The following is a 17,596-nucleotide window of genomic DNA, read 5'->3' as shown; positions in this document are numbered from 1 at the left end:
CGTCACAGCCATCTCTGGCTCACAGAACATGCTTCATCACATGCAATCGGGATGCACAGCGTGCTGCTAAGTATCCCATATATTCTCACCAGATGGAGATGGGGGAGAACCCTTGAAGAGTGTATAGACACAGAAGTTATGCCGTTTATCTCAAAAACATGCCTAGAATATGTATAGATGGTGTGGCTGAGTTGTGTCTCAAAAGAGACTTGAGCTAAGGCTTTTTCAGGCTGCAGCCAGGCACTGGTTGAACCTATGTAAAACCTGTCACTTTTCTACCTCCTTAGAGGAGCAGGCTGTTGCTGCAGCATGTGACATCATGACTTCTCTACAGACTAGGAGACATTTGCTGTTCTAAACCTTCCTAGAGAACCTTCTTCCCGGTCTTTCAATGCCCTGCCCAAGGCCACTGTGGTATGGACGAGCTGATGCACAAAGATTGGTTTCCAAAACGGTTTGCCAAAGCGCAGAGAGAAATCCAGAGGTTTCTAAACTCTGCACAACATGGCAAACTGAGCCAGTTCCTCAAGGAGCCACAATACAGAAGCCTCTGCACAAAGCTGGAAACGTGGTACAAGGTATCTTTTTCCAACACGCTCAAGACTACAAGAGTGAATTTAACAAAGTTGTTTTGTCAACACTTGAAGCTGTCCCTTGGCCTTTTCTCTAAAGTGATGGTGTATCAGTTTGAGCCTGAAAGGATTTCTGGGGAAGTTCACAAGGGCACCTCCTTTGTAGAGGTGTCATTCACTGCCCCTGATGAATTGTCTCCTTGTTAACAGAACAGGAACCTACTGTCCTTCACGGACTATGGAAGAGCTCCAAATAGACCAGATTCCCAAGCTAAAAGGAGACTATACAACCCTCTTCATACCCAGTTGTCTTCTCTCCCTTTTTTCTGCTACCCAAAGGCTTTCCTTGTGACAGCCTTAGGTTAACACATGGAAAGAACCCATTGGGCTTAATCAAAGGCAACAACCAGGGCCTTCTAACTGCAGGCAACCTCACAACGAGGTCAGGAGGGGACTCTGATCTCCACACCAGCTAACCTGTTAGGGCACAAAAGGAAACTCTATTTTCTACCAGGAAACTTTGATGCTGCTAAGGAATTGCTGAAAGCACCATCAGGCTCTTGCCCAGCCTGTTTCTATCAGCAGCAACGCATGTCCTCTTTGGGTTGTCAGTAGAAGATGAAAAGTTAAATCTTAAGTGGTAAATAAGAATCACTTTTCTTAACGATGCTACCTGTGTGAACATTAAAGGAAGGTTTACATCCAAGCAGAAAAAATTGGGAGAGGGAATATTCAACTCAGTATGGACACATTTTACTGTTCTGTCTCTATTCCTCATGTAATAAAATCCAGTGTAAGAGGTACTTCAGCAGCACAAGCAATAAACCTAGTTAGAAGCTTCTGATAATAAAAGCACATTCTGTCTCCTGATTTTTTTCCTTAAATTTGGAAGGAATTTTCAGATTTCAGCATGGTTCAGACCAAGATAAATACACTTCTGGAAAAAGGCACGTTACCCACAGCAAAGCTCTTTTTGCTGCCACTTAATAGCAACAAACGTAAAGTCTTCTTGGCAATTTTGACTTCTCTGGCATGAGTCATTTATCCTTGGGATAGACCCGAGCAAGGGATTCTCCCAGCACAAGACAGACTAATCAAATCATTTCAAGTCAGTCAGGCATTTGCTTTATGCCAGCCGGTCCCAGTGGCAAAATCTCTCATAATAGCAGATCTCCTAACATTCAGAAAAAATATTCATGGGCTAAATGCAAGCTTAATCACAGCCAAGAGGCAAAGCTCCCACAGCCAGAAAGACATAAATGTTATCCCTGCCTCCTCGTTCATAATCTTTCACACTGCATTGGAAAGTAGCTCGGAGGGTGAGAGCATGCATTTCTCATACATTTGACAGAGACCAGAAAACTTACTCTAGGTGCAAGGCAGCACTGCTATGTTGCATCCCAGTGACTGGCACAGAAAGGGCAAATTTTTGCTATGTGCTAATAGTCCTACACTATCCCATGGTAACCAGGACTTTGTGAAAAACTCGAGAAGGCTTGAGACTCCCCAGTCATGTCTGATACCCTTCTTTCAGAGTAGGTGGCCATGCACGTGGATCCAAACACAGCAAAATTCCTCCTTCCCATTTCCTTGACCTCCAATGAAGAAGGGAGACAGGAATCACATCACTTACTCCAAAAACTGCAGCTCTGTATCTTCAGTCACTGTGTGAGCACACGGCACCAGCTCTACCTTGACCATCAAGATCTTTGGTGTGCATGTACTCCAGCCCAGATTCCAAGGACAGGCTGCAGCACCTGCTGGGCTGCCACGTATCTGAGCAAAAACCAGCTCTCACCTCAGAAGTGTATGGGGAAAAAATGAGAAAAACATCAAGCAGTTATGCCAACAACTACAGTGGTTGTTCTCTTACTTCTCTCCAAGCTTCAGCAGCTCCCCTGGAATTGCTGCACAGCTCTCCTCCTCACCTCATGTCCCTTCTCTCCACCATTCTCTTGCCTACTTTCACTGGAAAACTATAGAATCATTGACATTGCAAAAGATCTCTAAGACCACCTAGTCCAACCAAAATGAAAATATTTCTTCTCAGCTTTGAAGATGACTGCTTTAACTTCATACACACGTGACCTCCTGCACGCCATACCATGGGCTCTCTAAAACACTGAAGAACACAACGACAATACCTCCACCACGGCCATTTCACACATTCTCATACTCAACACAAGAGCACAGTCACGTGCTCCCGTTCACACATCCCATAATACAAGGCCACTATTTATCAATAAATGCCTGAAGATGCAGAGCAAAGCCCAAGATGAGGATTAGCTGCTGGTGTTTCACAATACCGGCAGCAACAGCCAGGAAAAAGTGAAACAAGGATGCTGCAGAGAGAGACCACAAAACAAAAGGAAAGTGCCATTACAGATATTCAGTGGGTAATGAAGAGAGAGGAGAAGGCAGCAGAATCAGAGATCCAACTTATTTAGAAAGACAAACGCATAAATGAACTGTAATTTAAGGCATTAATGAACACGCAGAAAAATGCTATATTTTGCTCAGTAAATAACTAACTATTGGAACCCATGGCTGCAGGATAGCTACTGGAAAATAACTTGCAGTGATTAAAAAGGAATTAAATGGATTTTATAAACAACAGTATCTGTTGTTAAACATGCTAAAATAAAATTACAAGAGTTAATAACCCATTTGCCTCAGGGCATAAATTAATCCTCATCTAAGGGTAGCAGAGATCTGCCTGCATGTCAGCTCTGTATCTGGTGCAACAACTCTCCACAGGCGAGCAATCTTTGCTCTTAATTCCTGGTATTTAAAAACTGTCTGTCTTGTCTGAAAAAGAGAGCATGCTATTGTTCAGGCCTTCAACTGACCTCACATAATTAATTCTGGAGTTTACCAGATATATAATTCCCTTGAGGGGCAGGGGTGAAATGCATGAAAGAGAGAAAAATAGTTTAATTGCTACACGTTTCAATATTCCACTCTCGGTTTCTTTAAATACAGCTTGTCAAGGCATTCGGAACAAGGGCATGAGATAAAGTTCTCATAAAAAGCTTAAGACACAAACAAAGCACAAAATCTATTAGTATTGTTCAGTGCAACAGTTCACCAGCCAAATCAGTTTATGAGAAAATTAGATCTTTAAGACAGACAGAAAGGGAGGGTTTTTAATATATTGGAACAGAAGAATTTACTCAGGCTGGTAATAATTAAAGCATTATCTAATATCGTAGCCAGTCCTCAAAGATGGGATAGAGCTGAAGTACAAACCCTGTGAGACTACGATTCCACCCCTTTCAATTCCTAAGTCCAAACCCATGAACCTTACTAATGGACTGGCCAGTCTCCAAAATAATTGCTCCTGGACAAAACACGAGATGAGACACGACACGTTTGATGCTACGCTGTGGTTACGACTTTTCAGTTTCAAATGCCAGCTTGCTCTTTCCCACAGGGAAGACAGCCGCGTGATGGAGATGCTCCTCCTCTGGATCGGGAGAGCTTCTGGAAAAACAAGACTTTAGCATCAGATGTACATAACTCAACCCATGAGTGATCTTCAATACTATGCTTCCAGGCTACCATAAGCCTACAATTTTATTACTACCACTATTAATATTTTTCTATGCCATGTAAATTACATCTGGCTCAGTTTCTTAGTGCTATAGGTCAACATTTAAACTGTATTTTCAAAAAAGGACTTCACAGTGGTCCACTTCAATACTCTAGCAAGCCAGATCAGGTATGCCCTGCACCTTCCAAATCTCAGCAGAACAGTGAGGTTGCAGAATTTGGCACTGACTATCCAACAGAGCAGTATCAGTGCTGGAACCCCACACTGAACTGATAAAGCAAGGGATATAAAATACCTGCAAGGAAAAAAGAAAGCTGTGAAACTTAAATTAATGTTACAGTGAATACACTGTTTCAGACCACTGTATGCATGTACTCCCTCTGCTTCTCTACTGCTGAAACAGCAAACTGTGCATGGCAGATGGCATGATTCATCCTAAAATTACTCTAGCAGTATTCCCTCTATTAGCCTCTAAGGAGTAAACTAGGACAAAAACACCCTGCATGTTAACTTCAACTAGGCAGTTGTCATGAGGAGCTCTCAGGTCAGTCTACTTGCTTATTTTGCAGAATTTTTCTTTCTATCAGCAATTCACATTATGCATGGAGATGCCATTTATTTGTTATGCCTACCAGGAGTTAATACAGATGGAGGCAAGAAGGGAAGCAACTGGGCTGGATGTGGAAGTGTTTTCCGACAGTAAAGAAAATCAGTAAAGAAGTCCAACAGAACTCAGGCCACACATCACACTAATAACAGTGTGTATGGCAGGACAGGATACATTCATTTTTAGACACTGCACAGCTTAGCTGGGAGAAGAATTTCCTGCCATGCCAGCGGCTGAACACAGATCTACTCAGTTGAAGACATGCAATAAAGCTTTAGTGATACCACGCTGCCTTCACCAGGGATAGGACACACACATCACATTTGGTGTCAAGGAAGCCTTACCAACCAACCTGCCCCCCCTATCCCCCCCCAAAAAAAAGCAGTTACAGCACCCTATCATCAGGCCCCCTCCTTCACACAAGGGGCAGGAGCCAGCCATGCACGGCGACTCCTTCCAGAAAAATACTAAAACATACAAAATAACAAATTCAGATCCCAGCTGCAAGGAAGGCTGAAGAGCTCACTCACAGACCTGTTAGACTCAATGACTTCAACTGAAACTCCATCCCTCACTTAAAAAAATATTCTAAACACACTTAAAAGATGCTCTAGACTATGCTGACAGTACAAAAACTCACTGCAGTGCAAGACACGTCCCCAGATCAACTGCAACATTAATTGCCCAGAATCTGGGCCCCAAGCTAAAAATCTCCTTCCAAAATAAACAGTCCACAAGAACTAATTTATTTTTTGCTCCATCAGCAACAAGCCTCGGTCAGCAGAAGCAGAATATTTTGTGTGCTTTGATGCCCATCAAGGAGGGGGTGAAATCAATAACACAGTTGCCCTCATCTTTGGGGATAAAGTGGTGAAACTGTTCTTAATGCCACCTCTTCAAAGAGGTGTTTTCTACATGCGTATACCCTACTACGTCAGCCTGGTTGCATAACCAGGTTGTGCAATAATTGCAAATTCATTTACATCTTCATTTTTGTTCCAGTGCTCCAGAATAGGGAAGCAACGAAGACCATCTAATGACAGGATGAACTCTGCATTATTCCTCTCCTACACTGTGGGTCAGCCCCTTGAGGATGCTCTGCAGAGAGCCTGGACATAGTGAGAGTGAAACATGACTGCTCACCTGGAGCAGATGTCTGGAGAAAGGCTTTAGTTAACAACCTCAAAGCAAAAGATGACTTCATAGCATCAGGAGATGACTGGTGCCAGCTCAGACTGCAAGCAGAGGAGATTATGCTTTCTCCTTTTAATACTTATTGCTATGTAATTGCCATAGAACTGTAAAGAAGAAGTAGGCAAGAGTGCAGTATCAGGTTTTCATAGACTAAACGAACTGGATTATTCAAGAGCGACTCAAGTTTCCTAACAAGCATGGAATAGTCTGCATTAAGATAGCATCTACTTAGTTCCCGAAAAATCAATTGCAACAGGCTGCATTTTAAAATACTGCTTTAACCTCCTGTCCTCACTTTTATTTCAAGAGCGTATGTACTGGATTTACTGCATTTGTGAATCGGGGTACAACACATCAGCAACACCAGAGCTTAGACCTGCATTACTATTCTGCTTGCTAGAATATCCACTTGTTTCACCTTAGGAAACATCTAGTTAAACTGACAGCATATTCACAAAGGAAGAAGAGAAAATAAGATGGGAAAAAAGTTACTCATCCAGCTTGAACTGAAAGAGAGTTCAGCCTTCTCTGGCACTCTCCAAGTTTTTCAAGCATTACGCCACCTGCATTTAAATGCAGAAGTGCCTTTCACCTCAGTGCTGCCCCAAGGATAGCAGGGCATAATATAACTGGGAAAAAAGGAAGTGGCTCTGATTTGAGCACGATGTCACACTCCAGGTTTTCACATCTGAATGCATATGTGTATATATACATATATATGTATATACTGGTGTGTGTGTACTGGTGTGGGTTTTGGTGTTGCCTCCTTCTCTATAAACTCCCAGGTATTAATGAAGACCTAAATGTATCTTGCTAAAAATACGTAGTACATTTTTATTTATGTTTGAATTATATAACATATTTTGTTCAGATAGGACATGAGGCAGTACCCTCACCCTGACTGCCAAACGTCTTCTGGCTAAACATGCAGATCCTTCAGTTGACCAGAGCTCAGTTGCAAGAGGCAGGGGAGAAGCAGGACAAGTGCTGCAGCAGTGTCCAGCAGGCAAACACTGCTGGCAAATGGCTGAGCTGGATCTGGCTCCAGCATCTTAACCTTCATTAACATCACTACAAAGCTCATTTATAAATAATAATAAAAGAATAAAAATAGATAGAACGGTTTGGGATGGAATGGTCCTTAAAGATCAGTCAGTTCCAGTCCCTCTGGGACAACCCCCCCCTTGACCTGGCTGCCCAGGGCCCCATCCAACCTGGCCTTGAATACCTCCAGGAATGGAGCACCCACAGCTTCCTGGGCAGTCTGTGCCAGGGCATCACCACCCTCGTGGTGAAGAATTTCTTCCTTCTAATGTTTAGTCTAAACCTACCCTCTTGTAGTTTAAAGCAGTTATGACACTTGCAGCATGGATTCTTCCCTTCAGCACAGCCACTCTTCTCCTCATCCTGAAGCATCTCACTGAAAAACAGACATGGCAGCAAAGCATCCTCCCAAGAGGCCAAGGGACAAAAACCCTATCCGATTTCAGAATCACAGGATGGCCAGAGTTGGAACGGACCTCAAGGATCATGAATTTCCAACCTCCTTGCCACATGCAGGGCCACCAACCTCCCCATTTTATTTGATTTGAATTTTTTTTAACCTTTTAACCAGGGCACCCAGCCAGCACCAGGGCAGCAGCCAGGCCCCAGGTCTCCCCCAGCAGCCCCCATCTCAAACCCCCCACCTTTTCACACCATCCAACAAGAGTTATCCCTCTTCCCTCGGCCCACCACCAGGATGCCTGCAGAGCTGGGTTTTTGGGGAGAAAGGGTTGTGGGGGCTGCAAACAATTTTGTTGAATTTGAAAGTTCGCATTTAATCAGAGTATTTTTGGAACGAGAAATCAACACATTAACGACAAACGGGAGCACACAGCAGATCCTTTCACATCCTGACAGCAGAGAAGTGCGGAGGCCTGCTATGAAGCATCTCTGAATAACAACGTCTTCATTTTTTGAATACCTAATTAAGAGTTTCTACATATTGCAAAGCCCCGCTATAAGATATAATTTAGTTGGCAAACACTAAAGATCTCTCACTCCGTAAGTAGGCTTTTGGCAATCAAAATTTAAATCTGGATATATGTACAGCTCAGGTAGTTTATTTTTTATTCAAACAATTACATTCCAATTAGCAGATTAAGTTGAATCAGTTTTAAGCAAATGCAAGCTACAGGCAAATCAGCATCCCCCCCCCTCCCACCCTCCCCCACCACAAGAGCATATTTTTGGATTGTTGATATCCTTAACCCCATTAGCTGCTTCAAATACATTCAAATACACATTAAAGGACAGCAGCCAAAGTGAAACGAGTTGTCTGCATCTAAAAACACTACAGATGCCAAAAGACAGCACCAACTTGGACCCAAAATTCACGCATGCCAAAAACCATTTGCAATCATGCTAATTCACAGTCTGGGAACTGAAAGGCAGCTCAATATAACACAACGGGCAACAAATCCATTCCTTTAATTTCAGTCACCAAATTTAATTAATTTCCAGCCAGGCAAACATTTAGCATTTCTGCTGACCTTGCAAGATGTAAGCTCCTTTGCACAATAAATGCGGTCTAACAAGTCACCACATTTATAGCGAGTTGCTTCAGCCTTATCTAACTGTGTAGTTTGAAAGTCAGTGATGGGTAATTGAAACTCCACCCACGTCACAGTTTCTGGAGCTAAGCACAAGAAAACTGAAGAAGTCACTACTTTTTCATTGCAAGCAAGACTGCAAACAGTATTTGGATGATTAAAGTCCATACTCTGAACTATGCGGATAGCCCTTATTTGGGAAGGAGATAAAAAAAAAGCCTGCAATCTGCATTTTGACTTTTTTCCCCATAAAATGGATATCCACACTCCAAAGCTGCAGAGTTCCCCTTCCAAAAGAAAAAGAAAAAGCAAAGCCCCTCCACTGCCCATTCACCATAACTACCAACAAGGAAAATTAAAAAAAAAAAAAAAAAAAAAAAGTAGGTTTTGGAGACTTTAGAACAGATCTGGATGAAAAGCAGCTGTGCTCATCCACTGCCCTGCTCCTCTGCAACACCAGCAGTGCCCAGTAGACCGCTCATTTCATTCCAGAAAGTCCTTAATCTCCGGACTTCTGAGCATGACTAAAAAGAAATATCTATTTCTGGCACTAATTAAATTAACTATAGGGCAAGGGCTAGGGTTGAGCCTCTAACATTTTTAGATGAAGACTCTAGCACACAAGAAGTGCAGTCCCCTTTATCTTTTCACACCCTGATGTAGGAGATACACGAAGCCCAGCATGAAATAAGCTCTGAACAACAGATTCTCAGAAAAAAAAAACCTAAAGATGCTAATTAATAAGAACTTTTACATCTTGCAAAGTCCAGGTAGGAACCACAGAAACAGCCTTGACAGCTTCACACCAGCATGCAGTTAACATGACAGGGACAGGCAGGCTGCTCTAATGCTGCCATAGCCATCCCCAGCCCACTGGCTTGGAGCAGCAACAGGACCAAGCACATTTCCAGCTGTGCAGATTCCTAGCATTCCCAAAAATTAAGTTTCTAAGACTAGAACAAGAGAAGACTTGTAGCTGGAGGTTGAATTAACTCTAGAATAAGAAGTGCTTACAAGCAGAACTGTAAAATCATTGATATCACGCAGTGATGCACGATGCCGTGAGCAAAAGCAAGTTGAGCAAACTGAGTACTGCCCTTCATTTCTCCGGAAACTTTTTGCTTGATGCAGCAGCTGCTAGAATTGCAGCAGAATTCCAGTGACTGTGTTTTCAAACCCAGCCACCTCCCACCCCACATATCACATGGGAAAGCACTCCTAAACCTTTACCAGTTACTAAAGATATGTTTCTGAAGTAAATACATTTGCCTTCTTAGATATTATTTTGCAGAGATCACTAGCCACTACAAAAATCTAGCACAAGGTCTAATGAAGTGCTTTGTTTGAGATAATCATCAATACAGTACAGAAGTTGACTTCATTCTCGTTACTCCTCCACCTCCTACACTAGGAATGGAGACCTGCGGCTGCTACAGTAACTGAAGATGTTTGCATATTACAAACTAAAGCACAGGAACGAAGCAGCTTTGTTTGATGAACACACGTGAATAACATTCACCAAATATATTTATAAGTAATGCTTGAATATGAACAGCATTTGCCCTCAGAGATGAATTGAAGTTCATGCCGAAGCTCTCTACGCAGCAGCAGACGCTGTTCTAAAACAACTCTTCCCAGCAAACTTCATCCATTTCTGACGTGCAGACTGTCATCACAAAAAGCAGTGTTTCCCCCCATTTAAAACTCACATTGGCACACCAAACTTACACACAGAATGCTACAAAATTCACTGCAATATTAGTATGCACTGCCATATGCTTAACTATAGTTAGCTGCTGTCAGGATCAGTGAATTTTAAGTCCCTTCTTCATAGGACCTAACCATAAAGTAGATTTATCTACATTTTGCATAATTCTGAAAGAGGAAAAGAAGCTACTTAAGAGGTATCTTCAGTATCTTATTTCACTGTTCACCACCTAAAGTTACAAAATCATTTCCTGGAGAAATCCCTGCTTCAAATACTTTCTCCCAGCGCAGAAGAAGCTTAAGATTGAACCTCTGTAGGCCGTGGCAACGGCACTACATATTTCACAAATCTGTGGCTGCAAACTGTATCAGCATTTTTGTTCCAAAAGGAAAGCAGTCATTTTGCAAAATATTCACCAGTTGTGTCAACAGAGCTGCATATATTTAGGTAGCGGTACGTTTAGAAATTGGAGAGAATCTGAACAAACGTCTATCTCAGGAGTACGTCATTTCTGGAGTCTTATTTAAAAAAAAAAAACAAAAAACCTTAAATATAAAGCTAAAATATTTTCAGCATAGAATTGAGGCTAGGAGCCCAGCAAGGCCCAGGAGCAGCAGGCCGTACCAGCCTGGAATACAGGGCAGGATCAGGTAGGCCAAAGCCCTGAACAGGGCTTATCATTTCTGTCAGGCCTAAGTCTGAAAGTCAAATGTAAATGGTAAAGAGAACGAAGCTTGAAAAGAACAAGCATTTGAGGATCTTCATCATTAGTTACGAAGGAACAGGCACCCTACACCTGCAAAAATGGAGCTTCTCCTTTAGTAAGCAGAGTTGGGGCTGGTGACTCAGGCAGGCAGAGAGGGCAACATCCCAATGCTGAGGCTATTGCCAGCGTCATGTGCAAAAGCACGGCTGTGATAAGATTTATCACAGGAGATAAATAAATAGACATATGCAGATGGACACGCACGTGTGTGCTGTACATATGCATGACACAGTGCGTGACGCCAGGGGGTCTGCAAGTCTCCCAGGAAAGCTTTTACCTACGTAGTCTTAGCACAAAGGGACAGAGTTAAACACTTGCAGGTACATAACCAGCACTGAGGGAACACAGAGCAATTTCTCACGGCAGTCTTCAGTTAAAGTGACATTTCCACACTGAAACAGAAATGCACAATAAAAACCTCACCAGGATCTCCTTGTTCCACTTTAAACACTTGAGCACTGTACAATTATTCCCTGATCTAGAATCAAAAGCTTTTGACAACCATGAAGATGGCTCTTGATTTCCTAGAGCTTTCCAGCACTCAGTAACACACGTGCAGCTTTCAACTCAAACATACCACACCCCAGCACTGATTTTGTACGGGGACAAATTCACTGCAGAAGAGTCACGATCACCAAGCTGCCTATGAGGAAGCCACCCAAAGCCCCCCCACACACCAGATCAGTCCTCAGGCCTTCAGGCTGATGTCCATTCATCCTTCTGCAGCTGGATAGCATCTAGCTTCATTCCTTCAGCAATGGCTACAAATAAATTTGGGTGATCAAGTTTCCTTGGGTCTAGAAGTCAAGAAGGTGTAAATACCTGTGCCACCTTAACACCTCCCATAGGGAAAAACAACCACCATGGTCACTTTGAAATGGGTGCGTCAAAAATCTGCATTTTCTGCTTAATAATCTAATAATCTCTATCCAAACAATTATTGAATAAAGCCGATGTAATACCACAGGTTGTGATATTGTGATCTGGACCTATTTTCAATAGCTGGCTAAAAGACTGAGACCATTCAACAAAGCCTAACTGTGATAGCTCCCTTACAGTAGACACAACGATTCTGACAGAGCAGAAACATTATGACATATGCCCATCACAAAGGAGTTTCACTCTTTGCACATGGTGATTAGCCAGGAAGTTATCAGATTTGAGTAAAAAGAAACCAATCCATGGCTGTGATGAAGCTCCTCGAGGCCTAAAAACTGCCCTAAGCCCCACACGCATTCTCCCACTAGGTAGAAGAAAACAACGCTTTCACTTGACTGCTGTGATCAAAGTTTCACTCTTCCACGCAACTTTCACAATGATCTCTCAGCTATTTCAGAAGCAAATCTTGTTCTTGCCTCAGCCTTCTCTGAGCAGGGCTGCATGCACTCAGCCCTGTGCCCATGTCCTGTACTGCAGCAGGTTGGGCAGGGCGCACTGTGAACGCTCCATCCACTCCAGCTATGAGTTCCCCACTTCGTTCCCCCACTGCTCAATGGGGATTTTGGTTTTTAGAGTAGTTTGTGCTAAGATGCAAGTCTGAAATGAACTGCTTTCTCCTTACAGCTGAGAATAATTTTACCTACTTTTTGAGCTAATAGTGATAAATTCATGTTACTGTGTTTGGCTCCTACCCTTATTAAAAATGACATTTTCACTCAAACGTTTTTCGCTTAGCAGAAATTCAACACTGTTTTAAGCTCCCAGTAGATTATGTCAACACCTCTGAACTTCTTCATATGGTGGAAAAATAAAAGCAGTTGAATCGTAGACATTAAGCAGGGGCCACACATGTTCACGAGCAGTACAGCTCTCCTCTTCCGGGTGACAAACACAACTGTGCCACTGGGCACAAGGTGCTCGTTCTGCTGTGTATTCCATAGAGTTCGTGTATGATTTCAAAGGTGTCTTGTTTACCCTCACAAATCAGTTGGCTGCAACAAGACGAAGCCTTATTTATGAGAAGGAAAGAAGATAACGCTTTCTTTCTCAGGCTGCCAAACAGCAGCAAGCCACTTCTTAGGTCAGACCCGCACCTCTCCTGCTGGCTCTGTGCTGCAGGTGATGCTCTGCTGGCACCTGCAGCTCCTGATCTACCAAGCCCTGCTCCGGGCCGAGCCACACTCCCGGTGCTGCAAGGGCTGCAACTCCTCAGGGGCTGGCACTGGGAGCTGCACCTAAACCCTCCCCATAAAGGTGCTCTGCAAAACACAGCACCAGTGCTATAGTGCTATCCTGCATCACGCCAAGCAGCCTGTCAAAAGGAGGGCATACACATGGCAGGACACATCTATTTTCAGGGTACCTACTGCACCCTGCCACAGGGTACCACATCCCCCAGCATCCCAGTTCTGTACCAGTACTGCACAGCGTAGGTGTGTGGGCATAGGAAGAGATGTGTGAGTCCTATTACTTGCTGAAGCAACACAGGAAGAAGAGTAATAAAAAAGAAACACCTCCTAACTCAGGCAGCTAGGAGAGCTCGCATTTGCTTGCTTGAATTGGGGAACTCTTTGCTTTAATTTTGTCTGTTTTAAGTCTCTTCTGCTTATCATGCAAATGTTGTTTGCCTTATTTCCAGCAGACCAAACTACCAGTGAAAAAGAACACAGCATTTTTAAGCGCTGAGCTCCCTTGTCTCAGACTTGTCACCCATCAATCCCTCTCCTAGGGAGGCTTTCTCATGAAAGACGTCTTGAGACAATTATTCTTTACACTTGATAGTCAAACACATTGATAAGAACTAACAAATTACTTTTAAGAGCTTTAAGAGCCTTCTACCAAAAAGGAGTTTGAGATCGTCACCTATGTTTTTTTTAGTAGGGTGCTGCTTACCTGCATAAAATAACAACATCTACAAAAATCAGATGGCATAATCATTCCTAGGTATGCAATTAATATATTAAAATACATAAATATAGGATTTGAGCTTTAAAAAAAAAAAAAAGTGAATATTAGAGATACTGGAAGGTGAAGGGAACAAAACTCAAGAACGGGCGAGCAGGGTTCGCCTGAACCGGTACAGAGCCAGGAGTAGGGCAGCGCTGAGCCATCCCTACAACGAGGAGGAAGAAGAGGAGAAGGAGGAAGAGGAGGTTTAGGGCTCCCGCCGCTCACACGCAGCGCTGCCGCAAACCCCGCGCGTCGGCACCGCGGTGCGCACCGCACTTGTGAGTGAGGTCGGGAAGCGGAGGGGCTGAGCAGAAAGCACCAAAATCAACAGGTTCCCCGCCAGCAGCCCGCTGCTGGCCCGCGCCGAGATCACAGGAAGCTCCGTCCCAGTGTTTAAAAGGACACACGCTCCGGCAAAGCGAGCCGAGCGCAGCCACCGGGACAAATACAGCGCTTACTCATTAAACACACGGCACTTCTGCAACCCTTGTCCTGCCCCTGCTCTTTCCCCATCGCTGTTTGCCTCTGTCCCATCCCGTCCCACGACGGCTCCCCTCGGATCCCCCGGAGCCTCGCAGTGCCCGCAGCGGCGGCGGAACCTCCGCACCGCGCGGCCGGGGGGGGCCGGGAAAAGCCGCGCTCCCTCCTCCTCGCCCGGGGCCGGCGCCGTGACACGGCGTGAACTTTTGCTTTCGGCGGGGCAGGGCGCGGGGGGGGGGGGGGGGGCCTCCTCCCAGAGAGCCGAGCCCTGCGGTGGGAGGGCAGAAACGTGTCTTTTTTTCTTTTTTTTCCTCTCTTTGCTTTTAGGGAGGAAAAAAAAAAAAAAAAAAAAAAAGTAAAAAGAAAAAGCAGCACGTTTTAGAAATGCAAAAGGTGTCCCGTCCGACCCTCACCTTCCAACCGGCTGAACTGTTGCTGTCTCCCTTATCCTTGAAGTAGGGCACGCTCTTGACCATCCACTCGTAGATCTGGGAGAGGGTGAGCCTCTTCTCGGGGGAGCTCTCGATGGCCTTGGTGATGAGGTCCGCGTAGGACAGGTTACCCCAGGCGTTGCGGCGCGACGAGCTGCTCTTGCGGGGCTGCCCGGCCACGGGGCCCGGCGACAGCGCGGCCACGGCCGGAGGTACGGGCGGCACCGGCGGCGGTCCCGGCGGGTGCAGGCGGCAGCCGGCCTCGGGCGCCGGGAAGTCCCCGCAGCGGCAGGCGGCCGGCTCCGGGGGGGCGGCGGCGGGGGGCAGCGCGAAGTCCTCGCTCTCCTCCACCAGGCAGAGGTTGCTGATGAAGTCGGCGCTCAGAGCCCCGGAGGCGGCGACGGCGACAGCAGCTCCGGCCGCGGCCGCCCCGTCGGGCTGCCCTCCGCAGGACGGCGCGGGGCTGGAGGTGGCCGAGCTGGGCGGGTTGAACTCCGGCCGCGGCAGGGGCCAGGTACACGAGCGGGGCCGCGGCAGCGGCTCGAAGTCGGGGTCGATGTCCACCAGCTGCGGGGCCTCGGCCATGGCGGCGGTGGCGGCGGGGGGCAGCGGGACGACGGGGGGCAGCGGAGCGGCTCAGCACCGCCGCCCCATGCAAGCTCCGAGCGCGGATCTGCGCGGCCCCGACGGCGCGGCCGCCGACTCCCCTCGCGGCTCTCGACCTCGCGGCTCCGGCCCCGCCGCCCTGCCCGGCTCCTCGCCCTCGGCGGCGGCGGCAGCAGCGACCCGGCCGCCCGGCGCGCACCGACTGCAAAGCCCGCCCCGCCTCCAGCCTTCCTCCTCCTCCTCCTCCTCCTCCTCCCGGCGGGGAGGGCCGGCCCGAGCCGCGCCAATGGCAGAGCCGCGCCGCCCGCCCGCCTCCCGCCGCGGGGCCACTGCTGCGGGAGGGTGCCGGTGCCCCCGTGCTGTTTGTGGGCGGTTTGTGTGTGTTTGGGGTTTGGGTGCTGTGTTTTGTTTGGGTTTTTTTTGTGTTTTTTTTTGGTGGTGTGTGTGTGTGTGTGTGTGTGGTTTTTTTTTCCAGCGCGAAGCCGCCGCGTCCCGTTGGGGACGAACGCTGTCGCGGAGCGGAGCCGGGACTGTGCGGGAACGTCCCCGCATGGGAGCTGCCCTCGGCCCCGACGGCAGCGGAGCGGAGCGGCCCCCGGCGTGCGGCGGAGACAGCCGCAAAGTTTTCCCGTGTTTGAAACCGAGAGGATGCCATCGGCTTTGCCGGGAGAGGCGATCTCAGGGATGAGATCCCTTCCAACGCAGCCGATTTTTTTAACAAGGATCTGCCCCGTTTTCCGTAATGCTTTAACAACTCTTTGCAGCCTTAGCCTCGAAACCCCCAGCGAGCCCAGCGCTGGGCGCTGCCCGTCCCGCGGCTGTCCTGTCCCGTCCCGTCGGGCCGCGGGCTGCTCCCGCTTCCCTGAGAGTGTCGGAGTTACTTAAATGTAGCTCGTTGCTCCTAGAAAAATATGCTCCTAGAACATTAAGGAGAAGAGTAGAGCAGGAGACTGGATTTAGGCCCACAGTGTAAGAGATTATACCTCTACGTATGTGTAAGCGGGTAGGGGCTGCTGGCACTGAACGCTCTGCTGCTGCCGTAGTCGTTCTCCAGCACGCCAAAGGCGATCGTTGTGTGCTGCTGCCTATCGCATCCCGGAGTCCCTTTGCTTTAAGTCTCTTCTGCGTTTTCCAAAGCCTGCTGAGGACTCAGCCCGCAGCTCCGTGCCGTTTCGCCCACAGATCTTTTAAAAGATAATATTTTTTATGTCCATTTAAAGAAAAAGAAAAGCGAAATAGTCCCTGCTCACTCTCCCAGTCCACGTCCCAGCCCCGGGGAGCGGTGTCTGCCCGCGCTCCCCAGCACAGCTCAGAACAGCAGAGTTGTGTGGGAGGGATGCGAATGGGCACACTGGAGGGAGCTAAGGCAAAAAGAGAGCCCGTGGATAACCGAACCCTTTCCTTTTACTTTCCTGGTGCCTGAAATAAAAGTCAAAGAGGCAGGCCGGCACCCATCGTGCTGGAGGAAATGCATTTATTTCCAGTCTTCGCTGCTTTTAGTTTTTTTCATAAAATTTCTGTTCAACCTCTGTTGTTACACACATCTCTCCTTCCATATGAGCTGTACCAACCAGCACGAGGGCTGCAGAGGACTCCTGGTCAGCACCAGCACATCCCCAGCTCTGCCCGTGTGGATCTCTGGGGTTCTGTGTGCCCAAACACCACCAAGCACCCCCGGGAGATGCTGCCACAAACAAAATGCTCCATTCAGCTGCTGGAGCAGAGTTACTCCTTCCCAAACAGCTCAGCACACTGCTGGCTCCATGCAAGACATGTTACCCCATCTATGAATGACAGCGTTAAGTTTATCTCATCTCCCACAGTGCCTAAATGCTGATGGATGCTCCGCAATTCATTCTCTACTCCCACAGCCCTCCTCCCACACTCCACCTTTCCATTTCTCTCCTCCTACTCCTGCTCCCATTTTCTACTCCTCTACAGTGCAGTTTCTCCCCTCATTGTTTGCATCCACGTGTGTTTTTCCAAATGAAAAACCTGAAGATTGCCTTTTATCTTCAGTGGAAAAAAGCAGAGCCTCTTATTCATACGCCGGGTTTGAGACAGCCAAAATAAAGGATCTGCTCTGCCTTTTTACTACTGTATGTCTAGTTCACTTTCTGAGGTTTTGATCACATTCAGCAAGGGATTACATGAAGTTGCAGGCAATGCTGTTCTGTGCAGAGCTCCTTTTGCTGT

At 46.7% G+C, this 17,596-nt stretch overlaps 1 protein-coding gene across 1 annotated transcript in view; it reads right to left on the bottom strand.

The window, feature by feature from the left end:
- FOXO1 (forkhead box O1) overlaps window positions 1-15,637 on the bottom strand; it is a 62,744-nt gene extending 47,107 nt beyond the window's left edge. Inside the window, exon 1 of the mRNA XM_085215944.1 lies at window positions 14,777-15,637. Coding sequence (XP_085072070.1) covers window positions 14,777-15,379 — 603 coding nt within the window. The 5' untranslated portion in view covers window positions 15,380-15,637. The remainder of the gene's footprint in view (window positions 1-14,776) is intronic.
- Between the last annotated feature and the right edge of the window lie 1,959 nt (window positions 15,638-17,596).

The sequence above is a fragment of the Meleagris gallopavo genome, chromosome 1, assembly GCF_905368555.1.
Source record: "Meleagris gallopavo chromosome 1, MGAL_WU_HG_1.1, whole genome shotgun sequence".
NCBI classification, from domain to species: Eukaryota; Metazoa; Chordata; class Aves; order Galliformes; family Phasianidae; genus Meleagris; species Meleagris gallopavo.
This window is presented reverse-complemented; position numbering and strand designations above follow the sequence as displayed.